At 41.5% G+C, this 16,439-nt stretch overlaps 1 protein-coding gene across 6 annotated transcripts in view; it reads right to left on the reverse strand.

The window, feature by feature from the left end:
• Positions 1-16,439, reverse strand: part of MTA3 (metastasis associated 1 family member 3) — a 190,007-nt gene that overhangs the window by 35,028 nt on the left and 138,540 nt on the right. For all 6 annotated transcript variants that reach the window (XM_064277159.1, XM_064277155.1, XM_064277156.1 and 3 more), the window contains exon 9: positions 12,204-12,392. In XM_064277159.1, the coding sequence (XP_064133229.1) occupies positions 12,204-12,392 (189 nt within the window). The remainder of the gene's footprint in view (positions 1-12,203; positions 12,393-16,439) is intronic.

Here is a 16,439-nt window from a genome sequence, read left to right on the forward strand (position 1 = left end):
CTTCTGAGTGGAATGAGAGAGGGCCAGACGTACCAATCCGTACCCATCCATGGACAGTGGTTATCTCCTTGCCCCAATGGTCAGGAACTTGGAAAGAATCAGATTGGAAGGTTGGTAACAATGAGGTTAAGGAAAAAAGTTTATGGGACAAACACCTCAGGATGGGCCTGAGTGTGAAAATATTTACGTCTCCATGTTCACCAAAGGCTGCCTCTACAGAGGAGCTTCCCATTAATCAGGTGGACAAGGTGACCTGCTCAGTGCTATCAGTCTCTTTCTCTAGCTACACCAATGATTGCTCAAAGGAGATATTAACAAACCAGACACAGAGGCAAGGAAACAGAGGTTACAAATGGATAGCACCACATGGATGTCCTCTCACCAAATCTGATTCCTCCAAGTGTCCAATCTGCAGGGAGCCGAGAATACTGGGCCCCCAATATGGCACCATTTCTGGTAGCAAGTCTCATTAGACTCTCTGTGTGTGTTCTCATTGAACAGAAACTTATTTTAGATATGGATTTGCCTTTCCGCCTGTCGTGCACTGGCTAATAATACCATCCATGGGACTTATTCCCACATAACACTGCTTCTTACATAGCGATGAAGGTTTAGGTTTGGGTCACCCTACCAGGTAAAGAACTCCGATTGTGTAAAACACTGAGGGCAAGGGAATAGTGGAGAGATTCGGCTTTGAATGCCAATCAATGTCTTAGGATGAATTTCAGAAATGAAGAAAGGGAGACAACCCTGTTCCCTTTTTGTTTTTCCATAAGGTCTACTGGTATGGGGGTTACAAACTGTACAAGCGTGTTTATAAGCTTACAGGAGTCACAAGCTATAAAAACAGGGTTGTGACTAGAACTGGAGAAGGGGTGAACATCACCCAGGGACGTATGCTGTGATCCTACAGAATGTAGAAATTATTGAATAATATCATTAACATCACATACAAGTAAAATTTTGCTGAAGATTGATTAAAAGCGGTTGCAGCAGTACATCGACAGGGAACTGCCGGAAATTCAAGCTGGGTTCAGAAAAGGACATGGAACCAAGGATATCACTACTGATGTCAGATGGATCTTGGCTGAAAACAGAGAATACCAGAAAGATGTTTACCTGTGTTTTACAGACTATACCAAGGCACTCCACTATGGGGATCGTAACAAATTACGGATAACATCGCAAAGAATGGGAATTCCAGAACATTTAATTGTGCTCATGAAGAACCTGTACTTAGACCAAAAGGCAGTCAGTCATTGGAACAGAACAAGGGGATACTGATTGGTTTAAAGTCAGGAAAAGTGTGTGTCAGGGTTGTATTCTTTCACTATACCTATTCAGTCTGTATGCTGAGCAAATAATCCAAGAAGCTGGACTATATGAGGAAGAATGGGGCATCAGGACTGGAGAAAAACTCATTAACAACCTGCGTTATGCAGATGACACAACCTTGCTTGCTGCAAGTGAACAGGACTTGAAGCACTTACTAACGAAGATCAGAGACCACAGCCATCAGTATGGATTATACCTCAACATAAAGAAAACAAAAATCCTCACAACGAGACCAATGAGCAACATCATGATAAATGGAGAAAAGATTGAAGTTGTCAAGGATTTCATTTTACTAGGATCATCCCACAACCAACACCCATGGGAGCAGCCCTCAAGAAATCAAGAGAAACACTGCATCAGGCAAATCTGCTGCAAAAGACCTCTTTCAAGCGTTAAAAAGCAAAGATGTCATTTTAAGGACTAAGGTGTGCCCGACCCAAGTCATGGTGATTTCAATCACCTTACATGCATGTGAAACTGGACAATGAATAAGGAAGACAGGAGAAGAACTGACACCACTGAGTTACAGTGTTGGCAAAGAACACTGAATATATCATGGACTGTCAGAATAACACACAAATCTGTCCTGGAAGAAGTACAGCCAGGATGCTCCTTAGAAGCAAGGGTGGTGAGACTTTGTCTCACATACTTTGGACATGTTATTAAAAGGGACCAGTCCCTGGAGAAGGACATCATACCTGGTAAAGTACTGGGCCAGCAAAAAAGAGGAAGACCCTCAGTGAGCAACCAACACAGTGGCTCCAACAATGGGCTCAAGCATAACAACAACTGTGAGGATGGCACAGAACCAGGCAGTGTTTCATTTTGTTGCACAAAGGGTCACTCTGAGTTAGAATCGACTTGATAGCACCTAACAACATTTGGGGAAATGGTGCCACGTTTTTCAATGTTTTAGAAATAACTGCTATTGTTTAAAAGTTGAAGTGTGGAAAGGAAGCACGTACAGAAGGTAAAGAATGAATACAGTAGCCAAAGAATTAGATGGCGGCAGATACTGTACACCCATTTCAGCCAACTTCTTTCCTTCCTGTGCTATAGGCTGGAAGCTCTAAAATACATTTCCCAGATGTTCTTGAACAAAGATGTAGACATATGGGTGGGCCAGCTCTAGTCAAGCTGACAAACCTGAATGACATTTAGATACAGATGTGAACATCAGGATGAGCCTGTCCACAGGGAGGCTGGATGGACTGGCAAGCAGCGAGGGCCTGGGTGTTCCCATTACGACAGTCCCTCAGAGCACATGAACATTCATTTTTGCTGGCTGTACTGCTTCTGGAAGTGTAGCCTCCAGGCACAATTCTCTGGCCTTCCCAGGGATTCCGTGAGAAGCTAATATACTATATTACGGTGTTTTCTGCTTAAATTAGATATAGGGAATTATGCCCGTTTCAACTAAGAACCCTGACTAATGTAACCAATATATTTACTCTTTATTCTAAGCTAGTTTAGGTTGAGTTTCTCCCAGTTACGATCAAAAGCATTTTAACTGATATAAAATTGGCGACATGAAATGGAGTATTCTAAGGACAGATTTGAGATATGTCACATTGATGAGCTGGGCGATGTGGCAGGGAAATCAGGTCTTCAGGCAGCAATGAGGGTAGGCAGCAGAGGTTACGATGGGGTTTCTGCTAGAATGGTACCATTGCAGGGTCAGGTATTGCTCTTGGCTATACAGCTCCTGGCTATGAAGCATCTAAACCTGGGCCCCTGGCCCTACTGGAGGCTCTGTTAGCCTTCCCACACCCTGTAATAAATTTCATTCTGCTGAAACTAGCTCACTCAAGTAGATTCCATTGTTTCCAGTTATGGCAGATATAGTAGAGTGAATTGCTCAGTACCCTTTTTAACTTCCTTCTAGTTCACTGTCCTATGCTGCATAGGCTAGAAAGACAAATGCTGTATTTTCCCAGCCTGCCTTGTGATTTATCTCTGCCAGTCAGACGTAAGTGTTCAAGGCCTAAATCCAGAGTGGGATGGAGAGGGTGATGCACAGACACCCGTTCCACTGTGGTAGAGCCGGCAAGCACGAAGTGGCTGTGGAGCCAACAGTTCTGCTAGAGGCTTCCCGATCCCAAGATGGTGATTATAGTAGTAGTACGATCCTGGTGCAGACATTATCCCTGCCACTTCCCAGGTCCCTTATGGGGCAGCTGCAGGAGTTGACCTGCTGGGCCATATAGGTAGACTTGTTCTGATAGCCAACCTACAGCTCACTTCTCCAAGCCTTGCAGTGATTCTAGGCACCCAATTTCCAAAATTAAATCTCTATTTAAAATAGCTCATGTAATCTCTGTTATCTGCAACTGAAGTCTAAATGACATAGTAGCTACGAATCACCCTCTGCTGAAAGGAGTCTCTATGGTAAGAGACCTAATTACACGGAAGAAGAAAGGCTTCGTTGGTTTGTGCTCTGAACTTCACAGGTTCCTTTGCATGTTTCAGGTCAGGTTCCTGCTCAGGATGCAGAAATTGACTAGAGGATGTCACCCCTACTCCAAAAGTGAGAGAAGGCCGGATAACACGGGAAATCATAATTTTTCTTGAGCCCATCAGAGAGCTAAGGCCACAAGGCAATAAACCGAACTGACTCCTAAAGATGAGAAGCCACTCAGAGGAAACACACGACTGTTTTGACTTTGGCAGAGCACATATGAAATAGGTGGCCACCATAAATGCTCGTAAGAGGAAAACAACCAAAAATTCACCATATTTTTAAAGGTTACAGGTAGGCTAAGATGGCTGCTCTGTATACAGGCAAGCTCTAGGCACAAGGGGGCCATGCACACTCATTACAGGCCCCACAGGTCTCTCCAGAAGGAACTGGGGCAACAGCAGGCCTGAGAAGGCCCCTGGGGTGGTTATGGACATTTGAATCTACACAAGGAAATGAAATGAAGAAGAAATGATAAAAACTTAAAATATATATATATATATGATAATCAAATGTGGGTAAAAATAAAAGACTTTTTTTCTTTAATCTCTTTAAAGTATCATTAATTCTTTATATGGTTCTTATATTCTGTGTGAATTGCTATTTTATTTAAAGGTGGGCTGTGATAAGTTAAAGATGCATATTGCAAACCCTGGAAAAACCACTAAACAAATGAAGCAAGTATAGCTGAAAAGTCAATAGTGGAGATACAATGGAATAATAAATACTCAAAATGATTTTTTTAATGCAAAAACAACAAGAACAGATGGGACAAACAGAAAACTAATAGTAAGATGATGGATTTAAACTGGATCATATCAATGATGATATTAAAGGTAAGTAATTGAAACACACTAATTAAAAGGCAGAGATTGTCAGATTAGTAAAAAAAAAATGTAAGCTCAACAGTATGCTGTCTACACAAGACCTACTTTAGACATAGATAGGATAAAAGTAACAGGACAGAAAAAACATACACTATATAAACAACAGAATAAAGCTGGAGTGGCTACATTCATAGCAGACAAAGTAGATGGTTACCAAGGACGTGGCATAAGGATAAAAGGATCAATTCATCCAGAGGACTTAACAACCCTAAACGTGCATGTACCTAATAACAGAGTTTCAACATAAATAAAACAAAAAACTAATACCACGAGAAGGAAAAATTCAGTTAGGGCCGCAGATTATTAATACTCCTCTGTCAACATTAACGGAAGAAGTGGACAGAAAATCAGTAACTTTACAGAAGACTTGAACAACACTATCGATAAACCTGACCTAAGCAGCATTTCTAGAACGTTCCACCTAACAGCAAAATATTCATTCTTTTCAATCTCAAATAGAACATTGACTATAACGGCCCATATCCTGGGTCATGAGCAATCAAATTTCAACAAATACAAAACTTGGGTTTTTTTTAAACAAAATATTTTCAAATCACAACAGAATTAAACTAGAATTCAATAATAAAAAGATACATGGGGGGGAAAAATCCCCCAAATACGTGAAACTTAAGCAACATACTTCTAAATCCGTGAGTCAAAAAAGATATACGAAAAATGAAAAATATTTTGAAGTGAATAAAAATGAGAATACAACTTATCAAACTTTGTGAGGGGCCACTAAAGCAGTGCACAAAGGGAGTCCACACACCCTCTTCTACAGGCCTCTGTCAGGTGTCCAACAGAAAGAGCTAGAGCAGGGCAGGAGGCGTGAGAGAGCGTCCACTGGGCGTGATGTGGGTAGGCAAAACAGGGATCCCAGCTACCACTGGGGACCAGACACGAAAACTCCCAGTTTCCCAAGTCTTTATCTCATACAAAGGAAAAGCCATCTGTCACAGGGGAAGGACTGGAAACCATCCTTCTATCCCACCCTCCCCAGGTCCCAGGTAGAAGTCAGTGGCCACTGGAGGAGAGGTACAAAACTCCCCAATTTAGCAAAATCCACCTGCCCCTGGGGGAGGAGCAGGAAACTCACGCACATCCAAGTACCAGCCAATACAAGGAAGAGTTTGGCTACCTCACGTTAGAGGGAGTGAAGTAGGAATGCTAGTAAGCTGCACCCCTGAGACGCAGGCACACAAAGCCTGCCTAAGCCAGGGGAACAGGACCACCAGAGCGTAGCCGTGCCCTCACCAAGAAACTTGCACCGAGCAGCCAGCAGCCAGCGACAGCATTTACCACTGATGGAAGGCCAAGAACATGGAGAATGACTGACTGTAGAGCTAAGGTGAGAGTGAGAGCACCAGGTAAAACTCTTCAGCATTCCAGGCCTCACATTAACCCAATTAATTTTCAAATTAAGAATCTGAAGCCTGCAGTGTACCGAAGGTAACTAGAGCAACAACAAAACCCAAACCTGGTACAACCACTGACTACCCTAATGGCCTAAAAAGAAGAGGCCATGCACATTTCAGAGTACAAATACTACCTAATTCAGCCTCTACTGTTGTTTACACAAGATGTTCCACAATTAATCAAAAAATATAACTCCAAAAAGTTAAATGTCCCATTGCCAAGAAATAAAGCAGTCTAATTGTACAAGTAGAAACTACTGAATTGGTGTATGTTTTGCTGTGTATATTCTTAACAACAACAACAAAAATCAAACAATGTATTGCATTTGGTAAATCTGCCAAAGACCTCTTTAAAGTGTTAAAAAGCAAAGATGTCACTTTGAGGGCTAAGGTGAGCCTGACCCAAGGCGTGGTGTTTTCAATCGCATCATATGCATGCATAAGCTGGACAACGAATAAGGAAACCGAAAAAGAACCGATGTCTTTGAATTATGATGCTGGCGCAGAATACTGACTATAACATGGACTGCCAGAATGAACAAGTCTATCTTGGAAGAGCTACAGCCAAGAATGTTCCTTAGAGACAAGGATGGCGGAACTTCGTCTCACATACTTTGGACATGTTATCAGGAGGGACCGGTCCCTGGTGAAAGACATCATGCTTGGTAAAGTAGAGGGTTAGTGAAAAAAAAAGAAGACCCTCAACAAGATGGACTGACACAGTGGCTACAACAATGCGCTCAAACATAGCAACGACTGTGAGGATGGCACAGGACTGGGTAGTATTTTGTTCCCTTGTACATATCGTTGCTATGAGGCAGAATCAACTCAACGGCAACTAACAACGACAAGGTCACCATGAGTCGGAATCAGCTCAACGGCAACTAACAACGACAAGGTCACCATGAGTCGGAATCAGCTCAACGGCAACTAACAACGACAAGGTCACCATGAGTCGGAATCAGCTCAACGGCAACTAACAACGACAAGGTCACCATGAGTCGGAATCAGCTCAACGGCAACTAACAACGACAAGGTCACCATGAGTCGGAATCAGCTCAACGGCAACTAACAACGACAAGGTCACCATGATTCAGAATCAGCTCAATGGCAACTAACAACGACAAGGTCACCATGAGTCGGAATCAGCTCAATGGCAACTAACAACGACAAGGTCACCATGAGTCGGAATCAGCTCAATGGCAAGTAACAACTAAGGTCACCATGAGTTGGAATCAACTCAACAGCAACTAAAAACAACAAGGTCACCATGAGTTGGAATCAATTCAACAGCAACTAACAACAACAAGGTCACCATGAGTCGGAATCAGCTCAATGGCAACTAACAACGACAAGGTCACCATGAGTCGGAATCAACTCAACGGCAACTAACAACAACAAAGGCAGCTTGAATAAATTATGGACTTTAGCTAATAAGAATAAATCAACATTTGTCATTAATTATAACAAATCCACTATACTAATGAAAGGTGTTAATAATAGGAAAAACTGGGAACTCTCCTTGCAATCTTGGCAATTTTTCTGTAAATGTGAAACTCTCCTTAAAGAATAAACTTTATTTAAAAAGGAAAAAGAAAACAGTCAACAGATTCAGGCACCAATATGGCCAGAATGTTGGAAATATCAGAGATTCTAAAATAACCATGATTAATATATTAAAGGATTTAGTTTATAAGAGGAACAACACGCATGATCAGATGGGTAATTTTAAAAGGATATGAAAAACATGCTATTACACTTGAGGAAATCCTTTAATGAGCTTATCAGTATCCTGGACACAGCAGAGAAAAGAATTAGCACACCTGAAGATGTTGTCAGGTGCCGTCTGGTCGATTTTGTGTCATAGCAACCCCAGGTTATAGTGCACAACTGCCTCATAGGGCGTTCTAGGTTGTAATCTTTTTTTTTTACAAAATTATTTGTTGTTGTTGTTGTTGTTGTAAACTGTAATCTTTGCAGGAGCATATTCCCAGGTCTTTCTCCATTTGGAGCTGCTATCTGGGTTTGAACCGCTGACGTTTTGGTTAGCAGCCCAGTGCTTAACCATAGCACCACCAGGTTTCCTTTCATTGGAAGATAGGTCAGTGCAACTTACACAAGCTGAAACACAGAAAAACAAGTGGGGGTAAAAACAGAACAGAGCAAGAACCGTGGGACAACATTAAATGAAGAAGTAAATGGGTAACTGGAGTTCTACAGGCAGGGAAAAGAGAATGGGAAGAAAAATATCTGAAGAGATAGTGGCTGAGGTTCCTCGAAGACGAGGCCTGGAGATCTACTTCTGAAAAGCCGGTCACTGAAAACCCTGTGAAGCACAGTTCCACTATGACACACATGGAGTTGCCATGAATTGGAAAAACAGCTGCTGGTTTATGTCCACTGTTCAAACTCACCCAAGAATCTCTCTCGTGTTCCCCTAACAGGAAACGTGCCGCACAGGGAACTCTGGGAAATGTAGTTCAGACTAGCTAAAGTGACACATTACAGAGCCACCACAGGCAGTTTTTTATAAAGTTAAACATATAGTTACCCTAAGACCCAGCAAGCCCACTGCTAGTATACCCAAGAAGAACGAAAACTTACGCTGACACTAAAACCAGAAGGTGAATGTTTACAGCAGCTTTGCTGACAACCATCAAAAACTGGAAACAACTCAAATGTTCTTCACCAAGCGAGTGAATAAATCAACTGCCCCACACTCATATCACACAATACTACTCAGCAATAACAACAGATAAACTACCGATAAGCGCAACGACACTGATGGAGCCTAGTGCACTACGCTACATGAAAGAAGCCTGAACTAAACGGCTACGTGATGTGTGGTTCCGTTCATACAGTGTACTGAAAAAGACAGAGCTACAGGAGGAGGACAGATCAGTGGTTCCCAGGGGTTGGGGTGGGAGGTGAAGACCGGGGGGAGTGGGGGGTGGTGTGTGTGTGTGTGTGTGTGTGTGTGTGTGTGTGTGTGTATGGACACACTGGAACTGTACACTGTCTTTTCACTGTGATGATGGTTATACAAGCACACATTTGTCAAAACTCACCAAACTGTACAATAAAATGAGTGAATTTTACTGTGTATAAATTTTAAAAATAAACTTAAGGAATAAAGCAATTATTAAGGGCCAAGTATAAAACTGTAACTGTATACTTTCTACTCAAATCATTTTTCAAATGTACAAACTCACAATATACATTCACAAGGGAGAACAATGAGACTGGAAGTAGAAAATAATTTACTTCTGGGTAGTGGGGCAAAACAGAACTTTGAAAATTAACATTATGACACAGCTGTTCATGTCCAAGTGAAGCTCAAGGATGGGAGGAGGCCCAGGAAAGTTTCTGTTGCGTATACTACCTGTTAATTTCTAAAATGGATTTTTTTTTTAATTGTGCTTTTAGTGAAAGTTTACAGCTCAAGTTAATTTCTCATACAAAAATTTATATACACATTGTTATGTGATCCTAGTTGCTCTCCCTAGAATGGACAGCACACTCCTCCTTTCCACCTGGATTTCCTGTGTCCATTTAACCAGCTCCTGTCCGTTTCTGCCTTCTCATCTCGCCCATTTAGTCTCGTGTGTCTACTTGAACTAAGCACACTTTTCACGAGTATCTAAAATGGAATTCTTTTAAAAAATTAATGTAAAATATCTGAAGCAATACGGTGCCCCACAACGATATGTACTTGTGATGGTGTTATAGGTAATTCTTGTATTTTTCTTTCTTTCTGTTTTCTGCTAGGTTTACGTACAGGTATGTGTCACTTAACATCTTTCCGGCCAAAGTTCAACTGCATATATGCCCGTGGGCAGGACACCCAGACTTCTGAGTGCCAGGATGCCAGACCTCCATCTTGAGGTCAGAGCCCCACTTCTGCGCGGCTGCTGTGTGTGGCCCCACCCTGAAGTCACCTAGTCTGCGGCAGTGGAGGCCCAGGCCCAGGCCCAAACTCCCCCAAGCCTGGTCCCCCCCCAGCTCCCGCGAGCCTGCGGGTCTAGCCCTGACATTTTACCCAGTGTAGTTTTATAAAGGACCCATAGGATGGTACGCATCCCAGATGCCCCAGCCCTGGCTTGGGCACCTTTGGCCCCCTTGGCCTGGACCACCATTAGGTAAGAGAGTTGGATTTGGAACTGAAACCACCAAGCTGGTGGAGACTACCATAGAAACCGTGCATTCTGGAGCCAGAGGTACAATGGTAGCTTCCTAATTCTGCAGTTAGGTTTCTGATCTTAGCAGGGGCAGCAGCACCCCTGGTTGCCCAGTTCTGAAGTATTACTTTCAGAGTCATTTTTGGAAACCCAGTCTATTTCTTCAGCCTCCTCTAGTACTTAATGCTTTAATAAGCTTTCTATTTAAACAAGCTGGAGTAGAACAGAAGTAAAACTAATATGCACTGTATCATAAACTTACAAGAATTTTGTTAGATCATGAAATTAACAAAAATCCATCTAACAGCACCATCACTCTCACAGTCATTTTGAAACTGTCATTGTATCTTCCTATGTCCAAGCATACTGTACCAACCCACGGTTCAGTTACCCCCTAGTCCTGCCTTAAGCACCTAGGGTGCTGACAGTCTCATACCTCAGTTTCTACTTCTATTTCTGCGGTTCTCTCCCTTGACCAGCAGAAACCCAGGTGAAATGCCTCTGTGAAGCCTCTTCCAATTTGATTGGTTCAACTCATAGTTTCCTTCCCTGTATTTCCATAGCACCTGCTCATACCACTGACAGCAATAATTACACTGTATTTTATTTGGGTGTATACCTTTCTATCTCTTGATCTTGATTATGAATTGGTTAGTTCCCTGACGTAAGGACCAAAATAAATCCCTTTTGGGTGCCCTGTGGCTACCCAAAGGCCTGGCATGTTGCGATGCTCAATAAACATGTTGAACTGAACTGAGTTCAGATAGAAAACACAGAGAACATAAAGTGAGCACATCACACAAACTGCAGGGAAAAGTAGCTTTCCTTTAATGTTTCTCTTTTTCTACTTCTTTATCAGACCTGCAACCTCTGTTCCTGAGAAAATTTTGTTTTGCAGTTTCTATTTAGTTGTATAGGTATATTATATTAATAACTGCTATGTTAATAATACTGGAATGCTATGTTATCCTGACCATCTGAAGCTAAATGTCAACCAACCATGCTTTCCAGTCCTCAGCTGCACAACCTATCAATTTAAATCATGACATATAACAATACGGGTATGAGTGAAGCTTTGTCAGAAGAACAAATGTCAGTGACGCTAACAGCTTAAATTACTATCTTTTAGATTTAGTGTATCAACCCATATTCATAAGTGATAATTTTGCTTCAAAAATAATTCGGAAAAGCTGCAAGAGCACCAAAGGCAGGATATTAGTTCACGTCAAATACTTGACAGTCAATAAGGACTCTAATTTCCTAATAATAATAAGGATGTGTGCTGTAGAAAGCTATTTCTGGACTTCAACAGGAATTTCCCAATTTCAAAGAGATTTTAAGTTTCACTAAAGACCGCAAGTCCATAAATACAAAGAGAAAAAAAGGAAGTACAGAATAGTAAACAAGACTGAGCTAGGATCTAAAATTAAGTAGGAGACTGCATATCATTAAGAGTCAAATACTGAAATCCCCTGACAAATTCTCCTAGTCTGCGTGACTGAGGTTACTTCCACGTGGAAGGTCTGCACCAAATCCAGGCTCAACAATCAACAAGACAGCCAGAAAAACACTACAGGTTTAAAGGAAAACAACAAGCCCAAAAATCGGAGCTCAGGAATGTTTAGTGCAAATCCTTACAGGAGCGGCATCTATGTGACAAGTGGGAAAACTTGGAGGGAGGTGAAGAGGATAAATTCACACCACTCAAGGTTTAAGGCAAGCTCAGGGCCTCCTGAGTAATTGTGAGCTCACAATTACTCCCCAGCAAAACTTCTCCCTCAGAAGAGTAACCTCCATTCTATGCTGAGCAGGTAAAAATTACTCAATCACAGGCTTGTTAAATGAATACTTTAAGGTTTACCAGATTTCTAAGACCAAAAAAAAATCATTTCAAACTACCATTTTATTTTATTCACAATTTTCTACTTACAAAGTCTTGACGTATGTCGTTGAAGTCTTTGCCGTATTTTTCCAGTGCCTCTTCAAATAAACTCGCTTCAGAGGCTGACCATTCCTCCATTTCATCTCTGCATAAAACAGGTCCTCCAAGCGGTACCAAGACACTAATTGCACTGCTCAGGTCATAGCTGTGTCTGTACAGTGTATCCATGGCATGAAACTAAAGAAAACAAACAAAACCGAGAGAAAAGATCAGCCAGAAATGCAGACTATTTAGAAATAGAAAGTAATAGTATGACATATGATTAACAATAATATTCTTAGATAGCATTTATTTTTAAATGTCAAACTAATTAATTAAAATATCATTTCTTGCTTTATGAAAATGTTTAATTCCATCTGTTAAAGTATGTATTAATAAAATGCATTAATTTGTTAAGGCAACCTCACATAACCACAAAGAGACCCAGAATCTCCAGGTATAAAATTGAGAACCCAGTAAATTTCACCACCCTTACGGTGAAAAATGCCAAACTCACTCCAGGTTGGCATGGCCTTCCTTGATCATGAAAAAAATTTGTAGATTAACTATCAAGGAGTGAGAAAAAAATAATATTCTCAACTGGATTAAGAGAAGGATGTGGTAGGAAAGAGATGAAAAGAAAAAACTATAACTGAGAAAGGTGGCAAGACAAAACAAAATTGCGTATATATGTTAAAATAAAGATATTTTAGTAATTTGGTTGAGATCTTTAAGACCAAGAACCGGTGACCAGGCTTGCTTGGAACTGCTCGGCGGTGGGTGAGTTTCACATACATTTCAAGGGAGAGTGATCCGAGGAGTAATTTGAAAGGCGGAAGGATACACTAGGACATGTTTAGCAAAAGCACCTGAGGTCTATCTTTTCCCCCAGCAGAAGCAGCGAATAAACCAGGTTCCAAAACTTTTTTTTTTTTTTTTAAACCTTTGATTTTTTTTTCTACCGGAGAGAAAGAGGTTTCATAACACATATGCAACTTGTAGGTGTAGCAGGAAAATCCCATCACAGGACATTCAGCTCCGCCGCTGAGGGACAAGCAGGTAGGTGCCCTGCGGGTTTGGCTGGCGAAGTGACCTGAGCGCCCCTCCACCCACCCCCCGCCCCATCTTCCTAACATATAAAAGCCACATCCAACAACATTTACACGAAGTATCTTCTGCTGTCATTAAAAATTTCACAAATGTGTGTCCGTTCTATGCGTCAACCCACCCAAACCAAACCCACTGCCATGGGGTCGATTCTGACTCCTAGCGACCCCATAGGGTTTCCAAGGCTGTAAAATCTCTACAGAGGAAGACTGCCACATCGTTCTCCCAAGGAGCCGCTGGTGGTTTTGAACCACTCATTTTCCATTTAGCAGTCGATCGCTTTAACCACTGCACCACCAAGGATCCTATACCTCAACAGGCCTCTTTAAAAGGTAGCTTTTAAATGATTCCTAAACATCTGGTAGGGGGCAGGGGAAAGTTTCCTACTGGGATCAGAGCATAAAATAAGAGCAAATACCAAGTAACATCTATGAAGGAGAAAAATCGTTACCAAAAGCATGCATTATGAATATATATTTACACTGTGATAAATTAAGACATTAAGGGTATAGGACATGAACTTGTTGATAGATCCAAATGCAAGATTTAGGACACGCAGACGTGTATAGACACAATAACAACTACTTTAACAAAGTAAACAGCTCACCTAAATCACTGGGTTCCACAAAACAAAAGCAAACAGGGCTTTCATTATCCATTTCCCATTTACATTCACAACTGACTATGTGTGATCTTCCACTGTGTGTCACAACCCTGGAGTAACAACTTCAGCTTTCAAGTGAATGTCCTCTCACCCTTCTGCAGCAAGGGCTGCCGTAACGTTGGAGTCGATTGCGACTCTCTGCTTCCGCTCTGCAAATGTCAAGAATCGACTAAGCTCCGCTCCTCTGGCTAATCTTCCCTCCAGACAGACCTGGAGGTTTAGCTGCAGTGTACACTGACTTTTACGTTCTCTCTGAAACTTAATAATTATTGTTTCTGGATAACTGGTCTCTGAATATGAAAAGGCATTCCAGTAGCATTTGGGAATTCCTTCAATTAAAGGTGGCACAAATGGTTTACGCTCAACTACCAACCAAAAGGTTGGCGGTGTGAACCCACCCAGCGGCAACGCGAAAGAAATGTCTACCAACCTGCTTTCGTAAAGGTTACAACCAAGAAAACCCTATGGAGCTCAGTATGACTCTGTAACATATGGGGTCACTATGAGTTGGAATCAACTAGAAGGCAACACTTCGTGTTGTTTGTTTCATTTAGTAATATATTAACATAAATTTAAAACTTCCTAAACTTAAAATGGATAATAAACTAAAAGATGAGATATTGAAAATCAGTAATAAAACAAAATTTACAATTATGTAACTGTACAGATTATACAAACTGTTATGCCGAAAATCCGTAAGAGTAATTTTTATAATTAACATGTGCCCTGAAACCAAAAGTCACAGAATTAAGTGAGTGTTTCTTAGCTGATGGTACTGGCCACTCAAAGCATGAATGAATTTTTTGTCTTTTGTTCATGGTAGATAATGAAATTGCTTATCTTATATACATTTAAAAAAAAATTTTTTTTTGCTTATTTAAAAAAAAAAAAAATGCCGTCGAGTCGACTGTGACTCATAGCGACCCTATAACCTTCATAAGTGATTATGACCAAAATCTCAAGCAGTTACACAGATTGTTTTCGAGGTTCTGTTCTTTAAGGAAGTGTTCCTGGGTCATGCAAACGGTTAACACACTAGGCGGCTAACAGAAAGGTTGCCAGTTTGAGTCCGCCCAGAGGTGCCTCCAAAGAATGGCCTGGCAGTCTATTTCTGAGAAATTAGCCACTGAAAAACCCTATGGAGCACAGTTCTACTCTGACACGAGTCGCCATGAGTTAGAATTGACTTGACAACAACTAGTATAAATGGTTAACACAGCTGATGATAAATGAAAGGTTGAAAGTTTGAATTCACCCAGAGGCATCTAGGAAGAAAGGTCTGGCGATCTTCTGAAAAATTAGCCACTGAAAGTCTACGGAGCACAGCTCTACTCTTCCACACACGTGGTCTCATGAGCTGCAGTCAACGCCATGACTGGTTTTCTTGGTTCTTAAGTGTGTTTGTGTGACTAACACTGCAGCAGGCATTTGATTTTGAAGAGGAGCTCCTGCACTGTCACCAGTGGGAAAGACTGAGTCAGAGTTACAGATGGCCAAAGAAAACCCTAACCTGTTGCCTTTGAGTCCATTCTGACTCATGGCCACCCTACAGGACAGAGTAGAACTGCCCCATAGGGTTTCAAAGGCTGTAATCTTTACAGTAGAAGACTGCCGCATCTTTCTCCTGCAGAGCCACTGGTGGGTTCAAACCGCTGACCTTTTGGTTAGCAGCTGAGCACTGAACCACTGCGCTACCAGGGCTCCTTTATAGTTGGCCAGGAGCTACGAAATCTCCAAAACCTGCATCTACACCAGTGCGGAGAAGAGTGCAGTGCTGATGCATCAGGGTAGAGGGCGCCCTTACCTGTACCGCACACTACGCATGTGCACCGTGGATTCACTCGGGAATAACTGTGCTGCAATCAATGACCAACTTCACAAAGGAAACCAGAGGATCCTATTATTTGAAGTCCATATTGCCCTATCCTTCTGACAAGACTTAGAACTTCTAAATGAACTTTTATATATTCTAGCCTTACCCTAAAAAGCTTCAAGTAAAACAGGCAATATATAGTTTCCATAATGGAGGAGACAACATCCACTGAAGACTCATGGAAATAAGCTAAGACAGACATGGGAATCTGACATAAAATCAATAGCTTGTGGCTGATTTATCAGTAAGATAACAAAAACTCGAAGAACTAAGACAAAGAACAGATTGGATGATTCCATTTACATGAAGTCTGAGAAAAGGAAAAACTGATGGTGAAAGAAGTCAGAAATGGTGATTATCTTGGAAGGGGTGTTATTAACTGGGAAGGAGCATGAGGGAAACATTTTGGGATGCTGCTAATGTTCTCCATCTAGATCTGGGTGGTGGTTACATGGATGAACACACGTGTACAAACATATAGGCTGTGCACCTAATTTGACGGTTATCATACACTGTATGTGTATCTCAATTTAAAATGACAAAAAGAATGAAAAAACTGGGCATAAAAAGACTGAAAGTCTTCCCTCCAGATAAATACTTT

Source organism: Loxodonta africana, chromosome 26 (assembly GCF_030014295.1).
Source record: "Loxodonta africana isolate mLoxAfr1 chromosome 26, mLoxAfr1.hap2, whole genome shotgun sequence".
NCBI lineage: Eukaryota > Metazoa > Chordata > Mammalia > Proboscidea > Elephantidae > Loxodonta > Loxodonta africana.